A 27,855-nucleotide genomic window follows, 5' to 3' on the forward strand; every position below is an offset into this window, starting at 1 on the left:
TTATATTTGGTAAAATAAATGTAGTCTGCTTTTAAAAGAGCAACTTGGGGGTGAAATACCAAGAGGCCCCAGTTATAACAAACATTTGATTTTGCACTGTAGCTTGGCCTCTGGAGCCATGAGGAGGGCTTCAAAGGTTCAAAGACAGTGCCACCAAACACCAAGTGGGGGGAAAAAAAAAAAATAAATCAGGAGACAAAATGTGTTTATATATTGGGTTTTATTTTACACACTGATCATGTAGTACCATGCAATCACTTATTCCTCAGTCTTCCCTTTCTTTAAGTCCATTCAACCCTGTAAGGAGGACAAAGAGAGTTAGTTACAATTAGACACGTGTGCTACTTAGGTTCAGATATATAAGCTCACAATTCGGTCTGATCAGTCACTGAAGCTGACCTCACTGTTAATCAGAAGTCTAACGCGTTTAATAACATCATATCAGACCAAGCCTGAACAGGACTGATCTCGGTGACTTACAAAGGTCAGGCCAGGCCAGCGATAGTTCACTTACATGAACTTCCTTATCGCTTATATTTTTTCCTGCAGGGAAGAGAGACAAACCTGTAAAACTGTTGTTCAATCAGAAAGTAATAGCAGTGGCAGTACAGTATAGTGTTAGTATAAAGTGAAAACAGTCCACTACCTCAAAACTAGCGCAGTGTTCCTCCGCCGTTGGGCCACGCTTCGTCCACGTGCCGTGGAGTCCTGCGCGTCAGGTCTTGAGATCCCGCATCCTAAACATGAAAGAAGAGCATATAATGAACAATCTCGAGTTCTCCAAACGATAATGTAATCAAACCAACGCCTAAAAGCCAATACACCACAAAACAACGAGCTCCAGTGCAATCAGCTAACGTTACTTACTCGTGGCAGAGCAGCGCGCGAGAGCGTCACGTCATTTCAACGGTAACTTATACCCTGAACCAACGTGCGGGTTTCCAAGCACAAGCGTAATGAAACAAATAAGTTTAGACAGGGAGACGCACTCATTTTGTCGAATACACCGAAAAGCAACCTCATACTTCACAGCGGAGGGTGAAAAGACTTGCGTACTTATTTTCCGGTCTAATCGGAAACTACGTCACGTTCAAAGCAGAGGCAGTCCTCGAACATCTTTGCGCATGCGCAAACAGCGCACTGTCGGGAAGGAGGCAGGACAAGCGAGTTTGATTCAATTTACTGAACCGATTCTGTCGAAGTGGCCGTTTCAATGAATCGAACGTCCGATTCACAAACCGGCTAAAACCACAAACTACCATATTACACATACTACACTAATGAATGAACTGCTATAGATGGTGTACTATTTTTGACATACTATGTAGCATGGTAGTATGCAGTTTTGGACACAGCCATGTGTTTTTTTATCACTTTAAATGCTAAATTGTGACTTTTTAAAAATTATTAAAACTCCCCAACTTACTACAGGCACGTACTACCTTTACGTTCTAGCCTCTTTTAGTGCAACCACTGGTCATCATCATCAGGGGCATTTTACAGTGTTCAAAATGATAAAGGCAGATTAGGAACACAATTTAGGATGAACATTCTCATTTTAAAATAGGTGATTCAGTGGCTGTTTGCCCAGGTAGGCCATCCCGGCTATTCAGGTGCGATTTGATAATGTGAGGTAGTTAACAGGCGGTATTTTGTCATTTCTGTTTGGTGCAAAACATCAGTGTTAGTTTTGATGACAAAAACTACAAAAATAAAGGCACTGTGTGGAAGAACCGAAATATCATGCCACATTTAAGACACAAAATTCATGTAAATAGCTACAAAAGTGTTTGATTTTAAACCCAATTTAACTTGGGTTTGTGAATCGGTTCGGCGGATGTATTTAAAAGATTCAGTTCAATTGAAAGACTCAGTACGAGTCGGACGTCGCTGCCGGAGAAATGGACTCCGTAGCTACAGAGCACACCTACTATCGGCATGGAAAGCACTGGACGCTGATACTGTTCAGCCCGTCTTTATAAAACCACGTTATACTGTCGCTAAACTCTTAGTAATATATGTGAACTCGGTTTTCCTCGTAGAAGATGAACTGGGGTGTGTGTAGCAGGGCCCTTGTGTGGTGCATTTGGACGGCGCTTTTCAGTAACCTGCTATTAACGGTAAGTACGCTAACGTTAGCGTTACAGATTAGCTGTGTAGCTAAACAGCTGTCGGAAAGCTGTACTGTCAAGAGTGTGAAATACTCGTCGACGGTTAACTTCGTTGGTCTTTCTGTGGACATTACAGCTCGGCTTTCTGAATATATTTCAGCATTCAGTAATTACAGCTCACCAACACGTTGACTATATAGCCACAGGTCTTTGAAATGAAAGCATTGGATGATGAGCTAGTGGCTAATTCAGCTAGCTAAGGTTAGTGTTATTAATCTAGTTTTAGGGATTAACTAAAAGCCCATACAAGTCACAGTGTTATTATTTGAGGTTTAAATGTTATATTATGTGCTGAATTAGTGTGCTGGTAAAATACAGATGGCATGGCTGGCAACTGCCTTGAAACTAGATCTATAATTAGCCACAGAAAACAACACTTCTATCACAGCTATCATAACGCTAGCACATGAGGAGCAGAAGTGTCTTGGCCAAACAATATCACACTCGTTACTTAAAGCTTGTATATCTGACCCATTGACTGTTTTTTTTTTTTCTCTTCGTTTTCGTAGTTGCTCAGAGCTCGTTAATACTCGCCCATCACTGATGCTGCGGTTAACTGGCTTTGGCAAAGCTGTCATTATTGCAGAAAACCTTGCGAAATTCTGACTAGTCCCGACAACAGTTGGCATGAATTTAACCGTTTTGATGTAACTTGTCAGATTTGAACATGCAGTGTTTTCAAGCAGCTCAGAAATATTTTTTTACGTTAGTGTCCATTCTTCTTAGATAATCCAACCCCTGAAATGTTGTAATTTACATCAGGGTTTGTCGTGTCAAGCATGCACATTATAAGGGAGATATACCATGGTCTACATATTACTGGCTTCTCACAGTCAAACTCTCTCTGTTACCACCAGCTGTTTAATTAGTGTGTCATGTTTATTTACCAGTATTTAAAGGCTGATTTTTCCAAATTTCTGGATAATTAAATGGTTAAGATGTAAAGATAGTGCACCATTCTAGAGAAGCTTAGAGTCATGATTGTTCACAGTGGTGGTGACAGAATCCAGACATCTGAAGAGTTGAATGCCTCTAAAAGCTCCCTCACAGAAGGTTATTGCATGAAGTGGTTACAAGTACACCGTCTGATGCCTGAGGCGTTGTTTTACGGTGGTTTTAAGAAGACTTTGTGCTAAGACATTTGTTTTAAAACCCATTCATGGTGGAGAGGTACATGCAGATCATTGTAAGGCAAGCTAGTTTTTCAGATTCATCACTATTTTACCATTAGCAACATTACACATTAAAACTCAAACACATGTAGGTTCACTGGTTGTTTAGGATAGTAAATAAATTGCCAAATTACAGTTGTAGACATCACGACCTTTTGTTCCTATCACCAGCACTGTAAAGTTGATAAGTTTCTCTACAATAAACCATTTCACATCAAACCACTCTAAATGACTCTGGATTACAGAGAAATTTGTGGACTTCCCCTATAAGTGTCTTTTGTATCATGTTTAATATCACTGCTGTCGGAACAAAATCTCATATCTTAATTTTTGTTGTTTATCAGTTTTTGACAATTTGAAAATGCATGTTGCACCTTACATTGGGCCTCATTTCTTAAATTTGTTCTTGAGAAAGGTCCTAAGAAAAAGCCTATGTCAGATTTATGATGTGCTCTTATACCGCAGAATTGTTCGAGTTTTAAGAACAAATTTCTTCTTACGAACAGATGGTGAATGAGGCCTATTGTGTGCAAATCTCATGATGAATGGACCAAAAGAATTGTTCCAAAATACTTGAAGAAAAGGTCTGGTTACATTGACTTACATTAAAAGTAAATTCTGCTTTTTTCTTCTCCTGTAAAGTTATAATTTTTGAGAGATGAGATTTTGTTCCGACAGCAGCGATATGTTTGTGATGCTGTTCAGATCCTCTTGTGGTCTGTGCTCGATCTATAAGCAGCATGTAATGGGGAAAAACGGCACTTTATAGTGACCCTGACTCTTTTTCCAAGTTCAGCTGAACATGCAGTGTGTCGCGTGGAACAAGTCAGTGCATGGCCATGCATATGAAGTGACTAACTAATGCCAAAGAGCATATGGCTGCTTTTTTTGTAAACAGTCGAGTATGTTGAGGTCTGTGTACCAAGCGTTATCACCGTCATCACAGGTTAACTTGTGTGAGCAGACAAAGCGTGTGACCCCTGAGCACTACTGCCACGTGAGACAGGCTGCTGACTTTATTGTCAGCATTAAACACATTATTTTGTCAATTGTGATTCTACAAATTCAAGATTGGTTAAGTTAGGGTGTGACCACTTCAGCTTTGAGTTTTGTGTGGGTTAATTGGTTTTTATGGCTGCGCAGTTTGCAGTCCTGCTTCCCCTTCAAAAACACATCCTGTTCAGTGTGATGTCTGTTCAGGTTCCAAGTCTCAGTGATTATCTTCAACTGCTGTATCAGTGCAAGCTTATATTTAGAAGATTGTGCTGCAGAGGTGTAGTGGTTAGCTCTGTTTAAGTGACATTGCATTTTATTTCGATAATAGTGTAATTAGTTTTGAAAGGTCAAAGCAGTTTGTGTCATCAATGACTTTACTCTGTTTGTGGTATTGATTACTGTTTCTCACAGATAACAAAATAACCTGGGTGTACATTAACCAATGAACTGAAACGTCAAACATCACAACACACTTTACCACTATCTAAAATAATGTTTTCCACTTCCCTTTTTCTGTAGTTGTCTTCGCAGCTGTAGAGAAGTTGCTCGCGGTCATGAAAGGTCTCAGGCCCCATCCACACGTATTCATTAGTCAGTCCAATATATACACACACATATATGAAGAAACTTTCTCTAGGACTGTGGACATTTAGAAACATTTTTTTCTGGAAGAATCAGACTTTAATTCCGTGTAAGACATTGAATTATGAAGGTTTGTCGGCCTGCGTTAACTCTAGCAAGCCTATTGCATCTGCAGCTTGTTGCTGTCACTTTTGTCAGAAAATCTCTGCTTTAGTTTAGCACTCTATATTTTGCACACATGCTTGCAATGTTTTCCTTGAGGCATTTTACATCAATCATGAGTGTCGTTATTGTGTTCTCATATAGACAGAGAGTTTTTCAAAAAGTATTGGTGTGGAAGATAACTGAAAACTACTTCTGAAATCAACCTTTTTTCCCCCTGCTTCTTTAAAAAATGTCCATATACGTGTTGACAAAGCCTCAGAGCCGCATTGCCGACCTAGAATCTGTTCCTGTCAGCAAGTCGTAGTAAAAGAGATTGATCTTAGATTGGTACTCCTACTCTAAGAAGCTTTATGAATAGGAAGACGCTGATAAGGAAACTGTCTGCCGATGTTTAATGTACATGTCTGCTAATTCCGATGCATGAATGTTTATTAAACATATCTGTTTTAATGTTATTGTTTGTGAATGCAGGACTGGGTCAGAGGACTGAAAAACACAGTACTTTTTCAGGATCAGTTGTACTTTTTATCTTACTGAGACTAAGGAGACTTTTACACCTACCTTGTTTGGTGCTACCTTTGGAAGTTTTTCTTTAGTTTGGTCTGTTTTGACAGGTGTGAACTTTTCACCCATGCTTGGGTGCACACTGAACAACTGAACTGTGGTCCACCAAATATTGCGGGTCGCATTGAACGAACGAACCCTGGTTCAGTTTGCTGGAAACACATTATTGTGGAGGGCATTCAACATCAGAACATGCTTTCTTCTTCTTCTAGCAGCACTTCAGCACTGCACTGTCCACAGAATTTGCCTGCTTTAACGTCTGACTCTTGATAAAAGCTCACATCTTTCTTGCAGCCCAAGCTGCTGCTAACAATAGACTAGCATTAAAATAATAGCCAAGCAATGCTTTTGTTTTTTGCCACTTGGATTACAAAACGTATTGCATGAGTTCGTTCAAACTGACAAACCAATCAAAGAAGCAGGTATAGACTGTGATAGACTTTATGCGTCTCTATTTTTATGCAAAGTATGCTTTTTTGGCTCATATAGTGGCAAATATGAGAATAACAGAGCACTTGTATCCCTGCTAAATTTCTGACCAATACAGAAGCACTTGCATATTATTTGGTGCTTTTTTTAGCCATTGCAAAGTAAAACCGACTGAACCAAATAAAGATACAATGTCTCAAAAACCCAAACTCTGGTGTAGACACAGATAAAGTAGGTGTTGAAGCAGCCTGAGATTTGTTTGGACCCGAGTTTGGCTGAACACTGTCTGAGCACTCTCTGGTTTCTCATGAGTACAGGCCCTGGAAATATTTTGACTTTTCTTAAAAATGGTGGGAGGGCCTGCTAATCACACAGTCCGTAAAGCCTCCAGCACCAGACCGTTGTGTTAAATTAGTGGGTGGACACACCATGCCGAGAAAGCCGTTCTTCTTACAATATAAGAGCACTGCCAAAAGAAACATTTTGCTTCATGCTGCTAGCTGTTGTGTACATTATTACGCAATGGGGTTATGCAATGTCTGACCCAGTCGATTGAAAAAGCATCACAGCCTGGATATCGGAGGAATGAGCCATTTTGGCTTCCTGCACTGACATCAGTCTGAGCTGGACTTAGACAGTTACACTCTTCTGAAGTCAGTGTGGTTAGCTAAAGCACCTGGCATGGTGGAAGTTGCAGGGTGTGCAGGTGTTGTGAATGTTTGTGTTCTTCAGAAACTGAGAACGTGCTTGACTCTTTCGCTAAAGAAGGAGGGCGAGTTGTGATCTCTCTGAAGTGTCTTCAGGTCCACGTGAGGCCACTAGAGTGGGAGAGCTTGCAGGTGTGTGATGTTTGCTCAGGTTTTACACTGTGCACTGCCAAATCAAGGGAGCGTAACAAAGGAAAAAGGCGCATATTTCTTCCTCTCTTCCTAGCTACACAAATAAGGACATGTGGAAATCAGTCATGGTGTCCTTCTAGATGAGCCTTGGTTAGCATTTTTAGATATCTCACAATTACTCAATTAAAATGACTAAAGTGTTTATAATTATCAAAGTATTAATTAATAAAATGAACCTTGATAAATCAGCAATGATTACTTGAAAAGTTGCGTGATTAAAAATACGTATTTTATTTCTCCTACTGCTCTACAGAATTGGACAGTAAAAACTGGGCATAGTTGATACATGTGCATTTTATCCTATGCCATATTTTTATATGTGATTTTATGTTTAGTATTTATATGTTTTAAGTCTTTAAAGGATCTTATTTTGATAAAGTATTTTAGAACCATTCAAAGTCTTTGCATGCTTTGATGTCGTCCTATTATGTCAGTTTTTGTTCGTAAGAAAACTGGTCAGAAAAATCATAAAAATAAACAGTAAATGCTTCAATCACTGATAATATTAAATTACATCCCTAATGTTTTTTTTGTGAACCTACCTGTTGGACTTGTTTGCTGACAGTGGGGACAAGTTGGGTGTGAAAGATGTTTGTAGTTCAACTGAATGTATGAGCTATTAATTGTTTCATGTTCTGTTGTACTTTTTGTTCTATGGTGAATGAGTTCAGTATGAATAAAGAGGAACCTGATGACTGAGCAGTGGTCACACTCTGAGCCAAGTGACCATTTTTTACAACTGTGAAAGAATGCAGCTACAATTTCAAGAACAGTCTTATAACCTGAAGGGGTTTTCATCTCAAAAGACCACAAACTCTCCTGTTTATTACGTTGAAGATCGTTTAAGTTTCAGTGGTCAGATGTTAAAACCTGGTAGTGCCTGCAGGTGGATATTAGGAAGAAGAGGCTGGGCAACAGGGAAAATTCTGCAATACTGCTGCCCCACCCTTCCGATTACTTTGTGTGCCAAAAACACAGGATGAAATAGGCATATCGGTCAACTGAGGGTGTTTTATATGTGTGCCAGAGGCTTGCTTTTTTTGCCCTGAGGAACCCGATTCTTAGACTACAGGGTATTCTTTCTTAAATTTCTTAGTATGTTTAATTCTTTACTTAACATTTTCTGATTTTATTGACCCTTTCTGTCTCTGCTTACATCTTTCATTCTTTACTTTTTACTTTACTTTAAATGTACCAAATTCTCTCTCATGTCTTTTCTACAGTCAAATCCAAGCCTCCCCATGCAGGCCAGTTCTTTTTCCTAGAGAGAGAACTTGGAATGATTGACATCCACATGGAACCAAGAGCTGCTCGGCCTACGCAGCACCTGGCCTGTGAAAGGCTATAAAATGTTGATTTTCAGCATTGCTTATCCAAAATATTAACATCTTCACCAGAACTATTACTGCACTGTTGCAGGCAGTATGTTCCTCCCAGCCTAATGCCTTCACTGTGCTATGGGTTTGGCCTTGGGCTAACAGCTTTGCATCACCCTCTCTGCCTAGACTGGGTGCTTGCAAGCTATTCCCTGTGTAGTTTCCTAAACCTTCCCTACTCATCAGGCTGATGACATCCATTAAAGACCTTTTCAACTGACCACTTTGGGAACTGCCTGCTAGTGGAAGTGGAAATGGCTGCTGTTAGTTAATGGAGGTTGAGAGCCTTTCATATGCACCACTGACCATTGTCTGTAACTGTCTTAGCATTGTGTAATCTTACAATTGCAATCAAAGGCCAGCTGGATGTCACTGTTAAGTTAAACTATTAATGGCATAAGAGCTGAGTAAATTAGATCTTTTATGCTTAGATGTTTTTCCTCAGTGCATTTTTCTTCCATTTCCACCATGTTACTGTGGTTAAATCTGTGATCTCATATTCTATTTCATTCGACGTCAGCGATAGCATTGATGTTCCACATATAATGATTGCAATTTCCGTTTACTCCTTCTCCATCTTGCAGGACTGCTGTAGCGCCAGCACCGTCTCCCTGCCCGAGAGTTTGCTGTTTGTGTCCACGCTGGATGGCAACCTCCATGCCGTCAATAAGCGGTCTGGCTCAATCAAGTGGACGCTGAAGGAAGGTACGTGTGACGAAATGATTAAATGTGGGACCGACTGCTTTTGGCTGGCCCTCTCTGTGTTCAGGTTACAGCAGTGGCTGTACAACAATGGCTTCGCAAAGGGAAAGTGCATGGAACACAGTGGCCAGCAGCTTTGAGACACTGAACGCAATTCTTTTGTTGTCCTCAGGTGAAAAACATTGACACCTAGCACATTGTCTGTAGTAGTGAGTTCAAGGCAATGTTTCATTTCCTGAAAAGGAGCTTCAGCTCCCAACCCCTCAGGATCATGACAAGTAGATGCAGCAGACAAGCCTAATAAACATGCTGAGGCTTGAAATATGATTGTATATCAAGTGTATGATCTGTTCGGTCAAAATGTCTTAGGTGAAGACTTTCACTATTTTAGCTGAGCAGCAATTTATAGGTTTTTTTTTTTATTATTGCAGCAGGTAATTTTCATAAAGTCCACCGCTACTTTGCCATCATAACATATGTTGAAGTGCAGACCATGCTTCTCTCACACATGCTCACTGGCAATCATTAACCATCTAGTAGGGCGCAAACAGCATGATGTTGTCAAGGCCAGGTGGTGGGCAAGAGGACGTTGCCTCCACTTGTTGTGCCCCCTTCCTGTATTGATTTCCCTCATGCATACACTCACTGTCCCTTTTTAACATGCATTAAAACCAGACCCTTGCCCAACAGCTCTGGTCAGCCCCTGCTAACCCTCATTCAGTATTCACATAACATGGAGCGGATTGCATTTCGGCTACTTGCCGCATGTTCTCTTCCTTTCTTCAGCAGTTATGGAGGAGTGTCTTGGAAACCAGATGCACTAGCTTAGCAGGTCCCACCGGATGGCTGAAGATTCTATAGGAGGTGTAATGCATATGCAGTGTACGCTCCAAGAGGTTGGAAGGAGTGTGTGATTTCAGCAGACCTTGAGGATTGACCTTGTGTGGTCGAGTTATTGTTGGCCAGCTGTTTGTGTGGTAGTAGCAGAGTTTCCCGCAAGTCTGAAGCAAACCTTCAGGGGAGGGGGGTCTTTTGTTATTTTGTGTACTTAACTGGGTATTCAAGTAATGCATCAAGAAAGTGAATGGTAAATGTTTTTTTTGTTTTTAGGTGTGAAGCACCTCATGTAAAGGTCATGGGGAAAAAAACTGAGAAAAAGAGTAATTCTTTGCATAAGTGACACTGTGTGCCTTTTTTATTCATAACCATGTAGAATATTTTATTCTTTGAATTTGTTAAAGATTTGACAAATTGGATATTGTTAGAAGTGGGGCAAAATGTATTCGGGTAGCCATTAAGATACTTCTCTCTGATACTGAATAATGGCATGTTTTCAGTGTGCCGTGTGCATTTCTCCTCTTTCTCTCTTTTGTTTTCCCCCCTTTCTCAGTGCAATGCAATGTATTGACTATCCAAGTTGTGGGTTTCAGTCTAAGTGAGTACAAGTTCACAGTAACCGGTGCAAATATTTACGTACTAGGTCTTGAAGATTTGTCAGTGTAAGCAGAAAATGAGAAGGTAGTTGTCAATGTTGCTCTCCTGAGTAACGCATTCAGTGCCTACTCTATCAGCCTTCGTCCTAGGTCATTTAGCTTTGTGTAACTGCTCATACATTTGCATGTCTGCACGATTGCACTATTGACGTGTAACTGAAAAGCATCTGTCTCTTTCCCTGTGCAGATCCTGTTCTTCAGGTCCCAACCCATGTGGCAGAGTAAGTAGCCTTATGCTGTATGAGTCTGTATGTGGTGCAGGGAACCTATGAAAACAGGAACTATGCAAGCTGCTGAGCTTGCATGACTCTTCCTGAGTGCAGTATCATAAAGTATGATCATTTTCCTCAGGCTTCTTCTACAAAAAAAAGTTCTGGTAACTTCTCATAATGGACTGCAGTTGACACATGAATGCTTCATGTTAGGAATGTACACGGGTGCTTGAGTGCCCGATTAACCGTTCAAGGTGCCCTATTTTGAATACTGAAGACATTATTCCAGTATTCATTGTGCTTTATCACAGGAACATGGAGAAAATATACAGACTAACAGTTCAGTGAAACATCAATTATTTGTTTTAACAGAACTGCACAGCCTGAAAACTTTGCTTGTATTTGCAAGTAAATATGTTATGTTATACTTTGCTACTTTGAAACATGGGCACCTTAACATGGGTCTTTAGATCACGTTAATGACATGACTGAGAAGGCAGAGAAATAGAGGTTAGCTAGAACCAAAGACAGTTAAAATACATTTCTCTGACAAACTAAGATGTTGGCACATCATTTCCAGGAAGAAATCTGCGAAAGTGTCTCCATTGACATCCATTGTTGTTAGCTTTAGCTCATTAGCTCATCTTAGGCAGTCTCCGTTATATTACTAGTCTGGCAAAAACTTAGTGATTTCCATCAGATGTTTTTGAGTAATTAAACACCTTTTAATTGTGTTTATCTGTATGAAGATACATTTTTGGGCTGTTACCTGAAAAGCTAGACCACAACTCTACATTAATTTCAGCCAAAACAAGTTTTTTCTTCTTTGTGGTTAACAGGGTGTCTGTTCATGAACACTTATGGTACTCAAATATAAAAACATAACATAAACATACATCAAACATCAAACATACTCAGAATGCACGTTCCCATACTTCGTATCTGTCTTATGTGCCTTCTCTTTTCAGGCCTGCATTTCTCCCGGACCCCAATGATGGCAGCCTGTACTCTCTGGGAGGGAAGAACAATGAGGGACTGACGGTGAGAGAGAAAATTCACAGAAAAATAGTACTTCCTTTTTCTGAAGAAAGCTCAAACCAATACTCTTACGAACTACACTGTAACTGTAGGGACTTTGTGGGGGGGGACTCTACCTTTGTAGTTTCTCTAGCTAGAATTAAAATGGTGTTCCCTCCTTGAGATTTGCGGTGGACAGCCACCGTTTTGCCCAAAAACAGGCTGGGCTTTAACAGATGGGGAAGCTGTTTTTGTTTAAAAGAACATGAATTTTGTAGTGGGTTGTTTGTGTGGCATAATAAATGACTGACGTAATTGCATGTTGTTGCAGAAACTACCCTTCACTATCCCCGAGTTGGTCCAGGCTTCTCCCTGTCGCAGTTCTGATGGCATCCTTTACATGGGTAAGGGCCTGAAACTTTTTCACTTCCTCAGTGGGATTTCAAAGGGGCTGAAAAAACAAATGTGCTTCTGTTCTAATATGCAGAATGGCTCTCTGATTCGTCATTTTATTTTCCCTTGCTGTAACATAATGATAACATTTTATTATTGCTGTGACATAATAAGAAACGAAAAGTCATTAATTTATGACACCCCTGACGCTGGCGTACGCAGGCTGCAATAGTGACCTAAATGACTTGCATCAGTTTGTATGAAATTAAACATGCAGTGAATAGGATTCTGCGGAATTGAAACCAAGAACTGCATAACCATCCCCAGAGCTACATAGTATGGTGTTGACAGGTGCTGCACTAGTAGATAGAAGTTTGCCTCATTGTATCATCTTGTTTTAGATTACTTGTTTGTTAAAAATCAGTTTTTGTTGAAATTGCTGTTCTTAAATTGGCACATCCCGTTGATTTCCACGGCATATGAAAAAATAACCACTGAAATGCTACTTTGCTGAGGAAAAATCGGAACAGCGTGGGAGAACAGCCAGAAAAGCTGTGAAAATAGAACACTACTCTCCATTATTCTCCACATCTGTGGTTCTTCACCACTTCACCCAACCAGTCAGAGCATTGGGAATGGACAGAAGTATAGTGCATGTTGACAGAAGCATTGCTGTAGTGGTGTTGGGTTTTTCCCCAAATGTCTGACCACAGCATTTGTGTTTACCTCTGTTTTACCATACACAGCTCCCACTCCGGTTCTCAACATTTCTCAAGACATAATTGGTTATACTGAGTAGTTAGAATGTGACACACCAAACCTACTTGCCATTTGTCACCTAAACTTCAGAGACCAGTGACCTTTCTTTTCTGTTGTTCCTTCCACTTCTACTGTTAGACAAACAGCCATTATGTGTAGTGGAGAGACACTAGAGCTTAGCCCCCTTGAAAAAAAATCTGTTCCTGATGGCCTCCACTCGGGTGGGCTGTGTTTTCTTCTTGCATAATTTCACATCTCAACACTCATTTAATTCCACTCTTTGTGCTTTATATGTACATTAGCGACGCCCACAATTGGGATATAGATTAAATAGTGATTTAATCAGCCACGTTATTTGCCAGGGAGGCAAATAACGATTTAATCCAATTACTTGTTGAGTGCTGATGAATGTGGATTATCCAAGGGTTAAATGTTTCTTAAGATGTGCTTTGCACCGCCTGCAGTTTGGATCTTACCGCTTCACTATGACAACCCCAGGAAGTCCCTAGTTTGAGTCATCAGTTTCAGGTTGATATAAACACATGGCATCCTGCCCTGTTCGTATCTGTTTACATTTGAGATCGAAGATTTCGCTACACTGAAAGTTGTCTTTTTGTTTTGTGGTTAACACGTGGAGACAGAATACGTCTAGTTCAAACCCAGCAAAGACAGTGGCAATCCCTGTGGTGGATGTTGTAAGGCTTGTATAAAGGAGAAGTCTGATGAAATAGAGCTGAAATTGTTGTCCACCATTCACAGACTTGGCTTTAAAACTTTATGCCGGATTTACCAAAGTGCTTGGCCCCTGCCAGACTTTTTTATTGGACGAAAAAGAGAATAGGAGCATGCCATTCGCTGAAATACGACATACAGCCAAATCCTGTAGAAAAGTACTTTTTGGTAACTCTGGCGTGCCATGATTCATGTCCTTATGTGTATGTTTTGATGTGTAAGTGTATTTGTCTGTGTCCTTCCAGGTAAGAAGCAGGATGTGTGGTATGTGGTAGATTTGCTGACAGGAGAGAAACAGCAGACTCTCACCTCCTCCTTTGCTGAGATGCTATGTCCATCTTCTTCTCTGCTGTACCTGGGCCGCACTGGTGAGTCTAGAGACGTATGGCTCCGATGTCTCAGACTAAGACTGCTGAGTTTATATCAGCCCCTTCATGGTGGGTATACCATGAAGGAGGATTTGATTTGCTGCAGTAACTGTGGTGGGGGAGTACCGTTATTTCATTATTTAGTTTGTTCTGGTAAACATTATCCTAAATGACAATGAAATGTTCTTAATTTATATTCTGGCAGAGTCATAATTACTACACCCAAGTATATCCTCCTTTAACATGTGTTTTAATAGGGCTCAGTTTTGATGTTAATAAATTTTTGTTGGCTGTGCTGTACCGAATCATGATGTGGCAGTTTCATTTGGTATTTTGTAGAGTACACCATCACCATGTATGACACCAAAAGCCGAGAACTGCGGTGGAACGCCACTTATTCTGACTATGCCTCCACGTTGCCAGATGATGACACCAAATACAGTGAGTTTGACTTCCTTATGTACAGCTCACCTTTGCTGGACTCTTAAATGATACAACTAGCAGGTTCCCCTTGAGATGATCGTGTTCTTCTGCTTCTTAAAATGACTTTTTGCAAGAAAAACCTTACCAGCCTTTTCCCTTCAAAGATACAGGCCACTCACATGATGCCTAGCTTGGATTAGATACAGACATTACATTGTAAGAAAAAGAAGTGAAACTAATGTTTGGTGTTTCACCTTTCCTGTTTTGCCACCAAGTAAAACCAGCAAGCGCTCCCCCTGCTGATGTTCGATAACATAAGCAGTCAACTTTCTATAGCGTTCTTTACAGTGCAAAAAGTAGTGTTTATACAAAAAAGATTATATAACAAACTGGTTAGTTTTTAAGAAACTATAAAACAATTCTTATACACTTCTGCAAAATATATGCAAATTATTCACCTATTATGAACTGTGAGGCTGGGTTCACACGATGAAACTTTCATGCAACTTTATTTGCTTGAAACCTTCATGAAACGAAATTGTACTTTGTAAGTTTGATAATGTAAAGCGATCCACAACTCATTTGAAACTCCGCTGCACTAGTTGCAGGCGTCTTAACTTTGTGAAATGAGCTTCTGGTTACGTTCCTGTAACCAGCTGAGTTAACTACACAGCTAACGCTAACAACTGTTTAAACGGCTACTTTTGCAGTGGTTTATTCTTCTTCATTAGACTGCTGTTAACGTGACCTACATTGCACATGACTCTAAAGTGAGAATGATGGGACACATCCAAAAATATACGTCATACTGCTGCCTTTAATTTGGTTCACTGTCTTCTCATTATATGAAAAGTAAGCCTTTTGAAACTTAAGACTGGTTACTGCCAATTATATACTCTTGGGTTTAAACCATATGGGGGAAAAACTGGTGCACCTTTCTTTTAAGTTGAGCCCACAGTTATCTTATTAATCCTAGATTGGAGCTTTAGTAAACCCCTCCCCCAGTCCAGATGTCCATAGTTGCACTAAACACTGATTCTTTTTCAGAGATGGCCCATTTTGTGTCGAATGGCGATGGCCTGGTGGTGACTGTGGACAGTGAAACAGGTGACATTCAGTGGGTGCAGAACTACAACTCACCTGTGGTGGCCATGTACATATGGCAACGTGAGGGTCTGCGCAAGGTGCCACACACTAACGTGGCTGTGGAAACACTGCGCTACCTCACGTTCACGTCCGGCGAAATGGGACGCATCACGCAGTGGAAGTACCCCTTCCCTCAAGAAAAGAAGCCCGAAGACAAGCTCATGTAAGCAGTCTGACAAACCAGAAACAACTTCTCCCTCTGAACATTCTTTTGATTAAGGCTTTTTGAAGGTAGATTCTTACTGAAGTGCCCTATTTTTTACCTTTGTCATTCTTTATTGATTTAAGAACATGTGACCTCACTCAGAAGCCTCAGTGTTCAATGCAGTGTCTGATAGCGATACCATTTCTGGCTCTAGGTAGTATGAAGGATAGGAATTCTATATAATCAGAATGTGAATTTGCTTTAAGGGTGCTGCTATACTCGGAATATTAACTCCTCCTGTTTCATGATGTTTATAAAGTGTACTTGTATTTTGTTGTGGAAGGAACTGAAGCTCAAACATGCTGCAGTTGGCAAGATCCACAAGCACATTCTGTTTGTGGGAGTTTTAACATGAAAGTCCAGCAAAGTTACGAAGTTTAAACTTTTTCTGGAAAGCTAATTGTAGCATATTTATAGTCAGATTCTTAAGGAGAAATAAGCAGGTCTTCTTTCATTCATCAGACTGACTTCCTGCAGGTCCACCCTTTATGTGGGCAAATATTCCACCAGCCTGTACGCCTCTCCCTCTCTGGTACACGATGGCGTTACTGTTGTGGTGAGTGAACCTCTGCTTGCATCATATGTCTTTATTGAGAAGGCATCTGGCCTGCCATATTGCTCTCTGGCCCCATGCCTGCACACAGTCAAAGTGACCATGCCCTGCCGGGTGTTTAGTTCAGTAGTTTGGCTCCACACCACATAAATCATGCTCAGCCTTCTGGCTGGAGAACACTCATAGGCGAGACAAAAATTTACTAAAGTCCAGCAAAATTAGTTTGTGAGTGTGGTTGATACGTGTAGCGTAATGTAGTATGTTACAGTTGCCAGCTGCTTGTCTTGTTCATAGTATGTGGTCTTTAAGTGACATTTATGCTGCCGTTCTGAGTGTACTGTCACATATTGGTTTAGTTGAACCAAGTGTTTTGTCCTTCTTTGTTCTTCTTTTTTTTTCGTGGGTGAACACAAGAACTTGGTATGTTAACATGCTTTTATTAAAGCTTAATCATTGTGTGTATGTGTGTCATCAGCCACGTGGTAGCACCTTCCCCATGCTTGAGGGCCCCAGTAGCCAGGAGGCAAGTGTGGAGGAGGACCAGGAGTGTGTGATCACTCCCAGTACCAGCGTCAAGTTCAGTGCGGCCCTAAAGGAGCGAAACCGCATCAATTACATGAGGAACTACCTCCTTCTTATAGGTACCTCAGCAGTTATCATTTCATAGCCACCCAGCCTAGAGACATCTGCTCCTGCACTTCTCTTAGTTTCCCATAGCCATGATGGCTAGGCGGCTAGGCTATATGTTTATATCACTTCATTTTGAATGCCATCTGTCAGACACTTACTGTGTGCATGTAATATGTGGTCATGCTGCCCCCTAGTGCATGAAGAGTTTTTTTTATTTTTAATCCTTGTTTGTAGTAATGTGACTGTGCATGACCATGCAAAAGTCAGAGACTACCCTTAATTTACTTAAATTCAGTGCAAAACAGCCACTAAATAAACACTCTGTGTGCCTCTGAAAAACCTCCGTTTAGAGGGCCATGTATCCCTAACACTTCGCCCTACCCCACTATCTCAACAAAAATTGGGACACCCTAACCCTAGACGTGAACATGCTAAACAGAGGCTAAGGGCTAAGTGGTAGGGGCAAGGGGTGAAATGGGACTGGGCCTTAATGTATTTGGGATTACTTGGATTGTATAGATATACGTTATGTGAATCAGTAAGCAGAAAACGGCAATGTTTAATGTCTTATCCAAGCTGGATTAGTTTTACGTGGGGAGGTGCTGTAATTTGAGTAATTACTGATGAGATCTGTGATTTTAATCCAGGATGAATCTGCAGGGTCCATAGTTTTTACGTAAAACAAAGTATAACAGTAAAGATTCAAAAGTGAATTACTTTCTGTAATTCGTCGAACTGGACCTCTCTCAGTAATAGTAATTGTGTTCAAATTGACATCACAGTAATATAATAACAAAACTGGATAATGGAAAACAGCACCTTCATTTGTTTTGTTTTTTATTTTTGTGAATTGAAAAAAAAGGATGAAGAAGCTGAAGAAAATGGAGCTTGATTTAATTCAGTTCCTTAATATTGAAGCGCCTGACAAGACTACTGAAATCCTCAATAGTTCGGTGCATATTTCTTCCCGTACACTGTGATTATGTAACATCATTTAAAATTTCCATTGATAATGGCAGTCACCCCACACTGAAATCAGATGTGAAGTCTTATCCCTCGTCCAGTGTCGCATGCTGTTTTTTTTTGTTGTTGTTTTTTTTTTTGTTGTTTTTTTTTGCCCCCTATATAACATTTTAGCTTTAGACATTTAGCTTTTGCTGTTAGTGTTATAAAGTGTGGCGCCTGTCACATAAAGCTGAGATAAATGTCCTCTCGACAATGTTTCAATCCAGGTTATTTAGGCTAATTTGAGGAAATTACACATCCTTTGTACCGTATGAATTGGCCTGTTAAATCATTACCGGACCTCCTCTGGTAAAACAAATCCAGCTCAAATAGTGCTTTAGACTGAACTTTGCAGCTTTTGCAATAGATTGCTGCAGACAGAAAGTAAGCGCCCTGAAAGAATAGAAACTGTAATACAGAAAAAATGTGGATACACTAAATACTGAAAAGAAAATTATTATTTTTAGTTAATGGCTTTTTTGACTGGAAATTAAATGAAGAGTAATCTTTAGGCTTTAAACAGTACTGTATTTTCACAGTTCATAATGTATACAGACACATAACTTTGATTTATGCATCAATTTTTAGGTTATAATTTGCTTGTGTCGCTTTATTGTATTAATAAGGCACAGCTGTGTAAAGGCGTTGCTTGCTGTTTTCCTAGGTCATCATGAGACTCCGCCTGAGGCTCATACGAAGATTCTGGAAAAATTTCCTGAAAGTATTCCCCGTCAACACAGCAATGTCATCCCTCCCACCACAGAGAAAACCGCTGAAGAGGTGAGGGCTGTGCATGTTTGTGTGCAAAAAAAATTTGTTGTTTTAACCTAAACCTGTTCATCATGTTTGTGACACGAAGCTAATGGAGTTATTTAGGGTTGTGTGTGGCCCCCTCCCTCTTTCTCTGCACCAAGGAAGCTTGATCATGCCACATTAATGTTGCCTAACATTCAAATTTAAGTCTTGTCAAAGTCTCAAATCAAGGCAGGGACGTCTCAATACAGGTCCCAAGTCAGTACAAACGAGTCGCAAAGTCAAGTCCCGAGTCCTAAGCTTCAAGTGGTAAACAAGTCCGCATTCTTTAGCAAATTTAGTACCATTTCAACGATGATGGTAACGGTATGTAGCTTATGAAAAACACATAAAAATAATACACTTATATGAACAAATAATAAATCAATATTTAAGTTTTGTTATTTATTAGCTTTCCAAATAAATTGTGGGATCCATGGTAAAAGGATAACCATGGCAGATACAGTGGTACACATAAAAAAGTACTGCAACTACACACGAAAAAATCTAAATGATTATCAAAGTACTGTTCAAATTAACATTAAAAAAATATTGTTGAGAAAAGTATCATTTTGAAGAAACCACACACGTCTGTGGGGGAGTGTCAAGTTAAATGCATGCTTGTCACCAACGCCACTGGCCTCCCTGCACACCAGAAACACAGCTGTTGAGAACTGAAGTGAACCTCAATCCAAATAGGTTTCCTACTACTAGCTAGCTAACATGCTACTGCTTTATTTGTGTATTTTTTGTCTTTTTGGTCCTTGTCCCAGCATACACATTGCACCCTGGCCCCCCAAAGAGAACAAGTTTGAGCATATATACTTTTGTTATATTCCAAAATAAAACTATGCAATAGTTGATATATCAATCATATCATTACTGTCATGATACCATGTATCTCCATTTGTTTTTTTGCCTAATTTGAAAACTCCACTTACCTTCTGCATCGAGTTAAAATGGTCCAGACTTGCTTGGAAAAAGTATTTTTACATAACTTCTATTACAAGTTAAGAACGTTTTTTTCCCTTCTCCTGTAAATCTGCCGTTTTGAAGATCTGAGGTTTTGTTCTGACAGAGACTAAATATATACACACACACACACATACACACACACACACATACATACATACATACATACATACATTCATAGATGTCATCTTTGACCTTGACAAAGTACTTGTCTTGGATGAGCTTGTATCTTTGACCATAAAGTAATTATTTTTTTTTTTTTTTATCTTTGTTCCCCTTCCAGAAAGTGAATGACAGTGAGATGGAGGACAGCAGCACCCTGCCCCCTTCTGTCAGCTCCCTCCAGGAGAAGCCCAGCCGCCTGCCCCGCACAGAGGCCCCAGTGGACAGCATGCTCAAAGACATGGCCACAATCATCTTCAGCACGTTCCTTCTGGCTGGATGGGTAGCTTTTATCATCACCTACCCCAAGGTAAACAGCTTCTTGTGTAGTTTGGTGGAAGCTAGCAAATATTTGCCTTCCAATTTATTTGAAACACTTGACTTTGAGGAAGGTGTTTTTTTGCTAGGAGTCTTCTAAAAAGTTACTTTTTAGACATGTAGACATACACTGTATGGACAAAAGTATTGCTAGACCTACACATTACACCTACAGAAGTTTTGATATCCCATTCTAAATTCATAGGCATTAATATGGAGTGTGACCCCCCTTTGCTATTAACAGCTTCCATTGTTCTGAGAAGGCTTTCTACAAGATTTTGGAGTACATCTGTGGGAACTTTTTGCAGATTCAAGAACATTTGTAGGGCAACCCCTAAAAAAACAACTACATAGCATTTATCCCTCCTCCACCAAACTTGACAGTTGGCACAATGCAGTCAGGCAGACAGTATTCTCTTGGCATTCGCCAAGGTAGCCACGAGGTAGAGAAATGTGATTCATCACTCCATGGAATACATTTCCACTGCTCCAGAGTCCAGTAGCGGCAGGCTTTACACCATCCGACGCCTGGCATTGTGCTTGGTGATGTGAGGCTTACATATAGCTGTTCAGCCATGGAAACCCATACCATGTAGCTCCCGGCGCACAGGTTTTGTGCTGAAGTTAATGCCAGAGGAGGTTTGAAACTCTGCAGTGATTGATTCAGCAGAGCGTTTTATGCAGTTCATACGGCATATGTGCCTCAGCATTCGGCGACCCCACTCTGTAACTTTACGTGGTCTGCCACTTTGTGGCTGAGTTGCTGTGGTTCCTAAACGCTTCCACTTTGCAGTAATACCACTCACAGTTAATAGTGGAATATTTTGGAGGGAAGAAATTTTGGGACTGAATGAAACATCTGAATTCAATGATTAAGAGGTGTGTCCCAATACTTTTGTCCATAATAGCGTATGAAATCCTGATTTTTGTGTCGCTGTACCTACTTTTCTCAGATTACTTTGGAAAAAAATTTTGTCAGATTTTTACAACTACTCTACAGCATTCTCAAGGTGGAGATTTTATATTGGGCCCAGGTCCAGTAAAGTGAAGTAAAATGTCCCAAAATGCATGAAAAATTATTAGTGAAATTGGGTAGTCTGGTTATGAAGTCGAATCGGCTGAAGGAAAAATTAAAGAAAAGGTTGAAGGAAAAAAAGACCATTTATGATCTAGGATCACTTATCAATGTGTAATTGCAATCCCAAACAGTACAGCGTAGGATATTCTCCTGTGCACCACAAAAACAAATGTGGTGCAAATGTAATATAAATATGTAAATTTTTTTTTTTTTTTTGAGTTGCTAGTTTATGCAGCATGATGACTTGATTTGTACAAACTTCCAATTTGGTGACTGTCTATAGCTTGTGCATATGTTGCATTGTAGTGATTTAAGAAGTAAGGATTTAATCAAATCGATTAGTGTCTGAAATGGAAACTGGTCCCAGATTAGAGTCTTATTGTTGTGGTTCCTTGGTCTATGCATAGAGTGTGCAAAAGCAGCAGCAGCTGCAGCACCAGCAATTCCAGCGGCAAATGGAGGAAAAGCTGGAGCTCCTGCAGAGGCAGCAGCTGCTTTTCCAGCCACCTACAGATCTGCTGCCTGACGCCGACTTCCTGGAGGCGGCTCACACTCGCACCGAGAGCTCAAACCACAGCACCCCTAACGGAACACCACGTGCCTCCAACCATTCCAACCTCTCTATGTCTGAGCTGGGGAGCTCTGCCACCGAACATGAGGAGGGAGGTGAGGACATCCCTGCCCTAATTTAATCCAAACACTTGCTGTTGTTGTTTCAAATGAGATTTGATATATCTGTTTATGTTCCTCTTTTCTCTGATTTATCTGATTTGTTTTGCCTTTTTTAGAGGATGAATCTAGCATTGTTCGAATTGGAAACATCACTTTCAACCCCAGGAATGTTCTTGGACATGGTGCTGAAGGAACTATTGTGTACAGGTAAAAAAGGAAATATGTGGTCAGACTGTGTAATTGTTTAATTTCTCTTCTCAGCCATTTTACCCTAGACTAGCCTTTTTTGATTAAATCTACACTGCTCTCTCTGCCAGGGGTCAGTTTGACAACCGGCCAGTGGCCGTGAAGAGAATTCTTCCGGAATGTTTCAGTTTTGCAGACCGGGAGGTGCAGCTATTACGCGAATCGGACGAACACCCCAATGTCATCCGCTACTTTTGTACAGAACGTGACCGCCAGTTCCAGTACATTGCCATTGAGTTGTGCAGTGCTACTCTGCAGGAGGTATAGTATACACTGTGTAACTAACTGATAAGGAAAGCCATACTGTGTACACAAATTTGTCAGTTTTTTACATACATCTACGTTCTGCATAACAATTTATTGGCCATTTTATTAGCACAAATACCATATGGACGAAGAACAGTTCTTCTGCTACTGCTCAGCTTCCCTGTGTTTTGAGTGTCTGGTGGTGGCATGTTAATGCTGGTATGACTGTATATGCTGTGCCATTCGGTGTCGAAATGATTTATTTTATTTTTTTTTGGGGGGTGCCGACTCCCAGCACTGTTCTCTGTGTGCCATAGCATATCACTCAGCATTGTGCTATTACTATGTTAAATTAAAGCCATATCGAGGCCACAAAAGCCATAGTAGACATGGCTTGAAATTCACACCGAGAAAGGTAGTGTTACTTATTTTAGATAAACAGACAAATACTAATGGTAAGTTACCTCAGCTATGTTAGTAGCATAGTCCTTTTTTTTGTTTTGTTTTGTTTGGTTTTTTTTGTTGTTTTTTTTAACCTTGTATCTTTCTACCTGAAAACATTAATTGATGAAGTGGTAGTAAGCTCATACCAATCCAGTACAAGTTGAATGTAAAAATGAACTTGAGCTTTATTTATTGGCTCTCTCACTATGATTGATTCCATGTGGTACAGCTGAGCTTTTTACTGTATCTGCTCACAATTATGTTTGCTACATGTCACAGTGTGGCAACAACTTATGTGGTATGTTATGGCCTTAAGTGTACATGGTGTTAAAAATTCCCAGCAGCTCCCGAGTGGCGCAACCGTCTAAGCGTTGACCCTATCATCAGGAGATCGCGAGTTCGATCCCTGGTGATGCTACAGCCATCCGTAGCCGGGAGTCCAAGAGAGCACAATTGGCCTCGCTCTCTCTGGGTGGGTGGGATGGCCCCTCCTTCTCCCCCCATCACTCAGCGCGATGCTAGTTAGCGCAGGCGTCTGTTAGCTGACGTAACAGATCTGGCGGTTGGCGCTTTCCTCCGAGCGCGTTCGGCTGTCCAGTGACGTTGCGTGAGCGGCAGCTCAAAAAGACGCGGTGGTTGGCTTCACAGGTCTCGGAGGAAGCCTGTGTTAGCCTTCACCCTCCTAGCGTTGATAGCATCGTGTGATTGGGGGAGTCCTAACTAGCGGGCGGAATTGGAGATGACTAAACTGGGGAGAAAATAAAAAAAAAAAAAATAATAAAATTCCCAGCAACACTCCTGTGTGTGACACACTCATACCAGCGCAACACACACCAACATGCCACTACCTTGTTGATGTCACTGCAGCACTGAGAATGATTCATCACCCAAATAATATTTGATTTGGTAATGTGGCTGGGTATTGAAATTCAGTCATTTTGTCATACCAGCAAAATTACTTCAATACCACTTATCAGCAGCAGTGATACAATGACCTCTATTGAAGCAGATCATTAAATCGGTTAATGTTAAAAAAAAAAAAAGGCTTGTGAGCTGATGGCCGCATAGAACGTAGGTCTAAGCTGCAGTGGACCAGGTTTGTGTTTTACTGCTGATGTGCTGCTGCTTAAACGATTTGAATGTGTTTGTGCTGACCAGCGTAGGAGAGCAAAGCTCTTTTGTCTTTCAGACAAAAACCGAAAGTGCCACTTTGAACAATTTTTAGTGCATCCCTAATATTCATTGTGTTTAAAAGAAGGCATCAAAAATTGGCATCAAAGTCAAGGCTTTGCAGCCCTAGTAGGATTTTGTCTTATGGTAATCCCATTCCAACAATGGACAGTGTTGTGGGTGGCTGACAAATTGTGTAGCAACAGATGGACGTAAAGTCAGTAACTATATCTGCAAAGTGCCACTGTCTATTGTTTGTAGCTCATAAAATAGCCAAAAACCGATACAACAATCCAAACTGTGTATTCTAAGTAGGCTTATATTGAAGGTTATAAAGTGTGGACATGCTTCTTGTAGCTTAGTAGAGTTTCATTCTATGCTTTTGATTATCTCCGTTTTCTGGATCACATCTGTTCAAATTGTGGTAGAATTGAAGTCTGTATAATAGTTGATCTCCAGAAAAGATGTAAAGATGGTTTCACTCTGATTAAATCCTGTATCTCTGTTGTCAGTATGTGGAGCAGAAGGATTTTAATCGCCATGGTCTGGAACCAGTGATACTGCTGCAGCAAACCATGTCTGGACTGGCACATCTGCATTCTCTCAATATAGGTACGCACAATACAGAACATGGGCTGATTAATGGCCCAAATAAGTCGATGCACAGTTTAGTTTGTTCGGTAGGTCTGAGGCTCATAACTGTTTTTTTGTTAAAAAGTTCACAGAGACCTGAAGCCACACAACATCTTGGTGTCCATGCCGAATGCTCATGGGCGTGTGCGTGCCATGATTTCGGACTTTGGTCTGTGTAAGAAGCTGGCGGTGGGCAGACACAGCTTTAGCAGGAGGTCTGGAGTTCCAGGCACTGAGGGCTGGATTGCCCCTGAAGTGCTTAGTGAGGATGTTAAGCACAATCCTGTGAGTGCTCGGAATGTTGTTGTTGTTGTTGTTGTTGTTGTTGTTGTTGTTGTTGTTGTTGTTGTTCATTACTTTGCAGGTTATGTATATTTTCACATCACTGGAATGTCAGAGCAGTGCAGTACAGCCTTGCTAACACTTTGGAAAACATACCAGGCCTCTCTGGATTCTTTCAATGCTGTGTTAGATTTAAGAGCAAAGCTTGTGATGCTAGAGGCATTCCATTGTCCTGTGGACAATGTAATAAATATTGAAACGTTGATGACTCTTTGGTCTTTTCTTCATTACAGACCTGCAAGGTGGACATTTTCTCTGCTGGCTGTGTTTTCTACTATGTGGTGTCGCAGGGCAGTCACCCATTTGGAAAGTCCCTGCAGCGCCAAGCCAATATCCTCCTCGGTGCCTATTCATTGGCTCTCTTGCAGCCAGACAGGCACGGTATGGCTGTTACTTCCTCCTCAGTGCATGTGAACAAAAGAGATATTTTGAGACTTCAGGCTTGGCTCATATGACAAACTGTGACTTTTGAAATTCTGAACATGCAAAAGTTTCTTTGTATGCTTTTCTCAGTTACATGTAAACAGCGAATGTGATCATGTTGAGAGTTTCATTTGGTCTTTTGCAGATGACATTGTGGCCATGAACCTAATAGAGCAGATGCTGAGTATGGAGCCTGGGAAAAGGCCATCAGCAGAAAGAGTTCTCAAACACCCTTTCTTTTGGACTCTGGAAAAACAGCTACAGTTCTTTCAGGTATGAAACTGCCAAACCATTTCTGCCTATATTTAAAAATGTCCTCAAACCAGTTCAACTAATGGCATTAAAGAATGTGGAAAGAAGGTCACAGTGTCAAGGTGATTTAAAAAGGTCTTTCAGTGATGCTGCCAGCTCTGTCTCACCAAATAATTGCTCAAATGTAGCGATTAGTAGCTAAATTAATAGTGGACAATCCTGGATCATCTTTGCTATTTATATCATTTTATGGATTAAGGACAAGTAATCCTGTATCAGTGCTTTCAGTATGTCATGTGTGATGCCTGCTTTTCTTATAGGACGTGAGTGATAGGATAGAGAAGGAGCCGCTAGATGGACCAATTGTAAGGCAGTTGGAGAGGGGAGGACGGGCTGTGGTAAAAGGAGACTGGAGGGAACATATCACAGTGCCTCTGCAAACAGGTGAGGGCTAAAAATTAGATTGGGCAAGTTATTATCTGGTTATCAATATGTGAAGCTGTGGATTCTTTTTACAAACATATTAAACCCGTTTTCTATCAGTGTATATAAATTCCATTCTGATATGGGTTTGCCGTTGTATGGATGTACCTCCATGCTGGTGGTATTTGCAGACTACTTACGACACTCGCTCATCGTTTACAGATCTACGCAAATTTCGCTCATACAAAGGCGGGTCTGTTCGAGATCTTCTGCGTGCCATGAGAAACAAGGTAAGCTATGTAACAAGGTAACGATACCATGCAAGTTTGGAGCAACTGCGTTTGTGGACAGATTTAGGCCTGTGTCTGGGGGCGGCTAATGGAGTGATCGCTGTATCAGCCCCAGTGATGACAGAAATCATTTACAACCAGTTTAAAAACTTAACTCCTTCATTGATTCATTTTATGCAAACCATAGCAGGTGATCATAAGTGAACTTGTAAACATGTTGAGTGGGTTGGTCTCTTGCATTAACACCACATTTATTATACGTAGCATAGATGAGATTCTTCTTCAGACATCAAGCTGGATGAACAAGCTTGTGGGGGACGCTTTGAGGGGGGGTACTGTGTGCTGTTGCAGCAGGCAGATATCATGCCTATATAGAAAGGACGTCCCCAGACCACAGCATTACGTTTCAGACATCAGACAAAACAGCTTTGGATCTCAGGTGCTCTTTTATTTGACAAAGATTAAGCTTAAACTTGTACACTATTGCTGTTTGCTCCCACGTTCGCTTCAGTGGTGGGGACCATTGCAATATTACCAAAGGAAAATGTGTGTAAACGCTTGGTGGAAATAAAAATTTACATAAATATAAGTCCTGATATAACAGTTTGCCACAGTTGTTTTCTACACATTTACCTACATAAGAGGATTCTGTTAGTGGCAGAGGTCTGGACGGGGCAGATTATGTTCCTTTTGTTCTTTTGTGTTTTAGCCAATACCTACAAATGTAAGCAACTCTTGAAGGAAGTCTTTAAAAATGCTCATATGGGTAACAGTACATGGCTAGTTAGTATATCTTATTTCTGTCTCCACTAGCCTTCATTCTTTAGGATTTCAAGCAAATCTTCCTTTTCCCCTTACAGAAGCACCATTACAGGGAATTGCCCGAGGAGGTTCAGGAGACGCTGGGCTCAATTCCGGATGACTTTGTCTCTTACTTCACGTCCCGCTTTCCACATCTGCTGCTGCACACACACCTGGCCATGCGCATGTGTGCCCAGGAGCGCCCCTTCCTACCCTACTACCACAGCTCCGAGCTGCTCGTCCGGACTGTTCATGCACAGCCTGAGCCTAAGCTCCTAGAGCTGCAGGAGCCCACAAGCCAGCTGGATCTGTGTCCATCCACACAAACAGCACCTCCAGCAAGCCTGGAGCTTTCTCCACGATCAGATCATCCAGAGCTGTCTACACTTCCTGCAGAGCCATGCGTGTCACCAATGCCACTGAGACAAGAAGACATGGCTCTGTAGAATTTGCTTGACTGCAATGCCTTTGGGAGTCTTTTGCCATTATGAATGGACACATTCCAGGGTGGGCTTCTCTCTGAGGTGGCATGGTCTGGGCCTGCAGTGCCTGGGCCGTGTCTCTATAGGAGCTGCCATCTGTCTCAAGTGCCTTACTTA

The 27,855-nt window shown here is 40.9% G+C and overlaps 1 protein-coding gene, 1 long non-coding RNA gene and 1 other non-coding gene across 4 annotated transcripts; 1 reads left to right on the forward strand and 2 right to left on the reverse strand.

Moving 5' to 3' along the window:
* Positions 1-16: 16 nt before the first annotated feature.
* LOC118821867 lies at positions 17-153 on the reverse strand. The gene has a single exon (XR_005008373.1). It is a non-coding gene; the product is annotated as a small nucleolar RNA SNORA50 (small nucleolar RNA).
* Positions 154-201: 48 nt separating this feature from the next.
* LOC118821183 lies at positions 202-1,090 on the reverse strand. Its single transcript, XR_005008320.1, has 4 exons — positions 868-1,090; positions 647-737; positions 481-543; positions 202-297 (listed from the first exon to the last, which is right to left on the reverse strand). It is a non-coding gene; the product is annotated as an uncharacterized LOC118821183 (long non-coding RNA).
* A 795-nt stretch (positions 1,091-1,885) lies between these two features.
* Positions 1,886-27,854, forward strand: ern1 (endoplasmic reticulum to nucleus signaling 1). Of its 2 annotated transcripts, XM_036589672.1 has the most exons (22): positions 1,886-2,120; positions 8,939-9,059; positions 10,737-10,770; positions 11,730-11,802; positions 12,110-12,182; positions 13,908-14,030; positions 14,370-14,471; positions 15,501-15,762; positions 16,282-16,360; positions 16,833-16,998; positions 18,657-18,772; positions 20,040-20,228; positions 21,722-21,980; positions 22,103-22,193; positions 22,304-22,493; positions 24,605-24,704; positions 24,811-25,010; positions 25,301-25,448; positions 25,636-25,763; positions 26,063-26,186; positions 26,388-26,455; positions 27,316-27,854. In XM_036589672.1, the coding sequence occupies exons 1-22, from the start codon at positions 2,046-2,048 to the stop codon at positions 27,700-27,702; spliced, it is 3,108 nt and encodes a 1,035-aa protein (XP_036445565.1). In that variant the 5' UTR covers positions 1,886-2,045; the 3' UTR covers positions 27,703-27,854. The 2 variants fall into 2 exon arrangements, with proteins under 2 accessions (XP_036445565.1, XP_036445566.1); XM_036589673.1 differs by lacking the exons at positions 1,886-2,120; positions 8,939-9,059 and adding an exon at positions 9,080-10,143.
* The last annotated feature ends 1 nt before the right edge of the window (position 27,855 follows it).

The sequence above is a fragment of the Colossoma macropomum genome, unplaced genomic scaffold (assembly GCF_904425465.1).
Source record: "Colossoma macropomum unplaced genomic scaffold, Colossoma_macropomum, whole genome shotgun sequence".
Classification (NCBI taxonomy): domain Eukaryota; kingdom Metazoa; phylum Chordata; class Actinopteri; order Characiformes; family Serrasalmidae; genus Colossoma; species Colossoma macropomum.

Coding starts and splice junctions, on each gene's coding strand:
- ern1 (XM_036589672.1), top strand. CDS start 2,046: ATGAACTGGGGTGTGTGTAGCAGGGCCCTTGTGTGGTGCATTTGGACG. Junction 16,999..18,656: donor GAACTACCTCCTTCTTATAG/GTACCTCAGCAG, acceptor CTGTTTTCCTAG/GTCATCATGAGACTCCGCCT. Junction 25,764..26,062: donor AACAGCTACAGTTCTTTCAG/GTATGAAACTGC, acceptor CTTTTCTTATAG/GACGTGAGTGATAGGATAGA.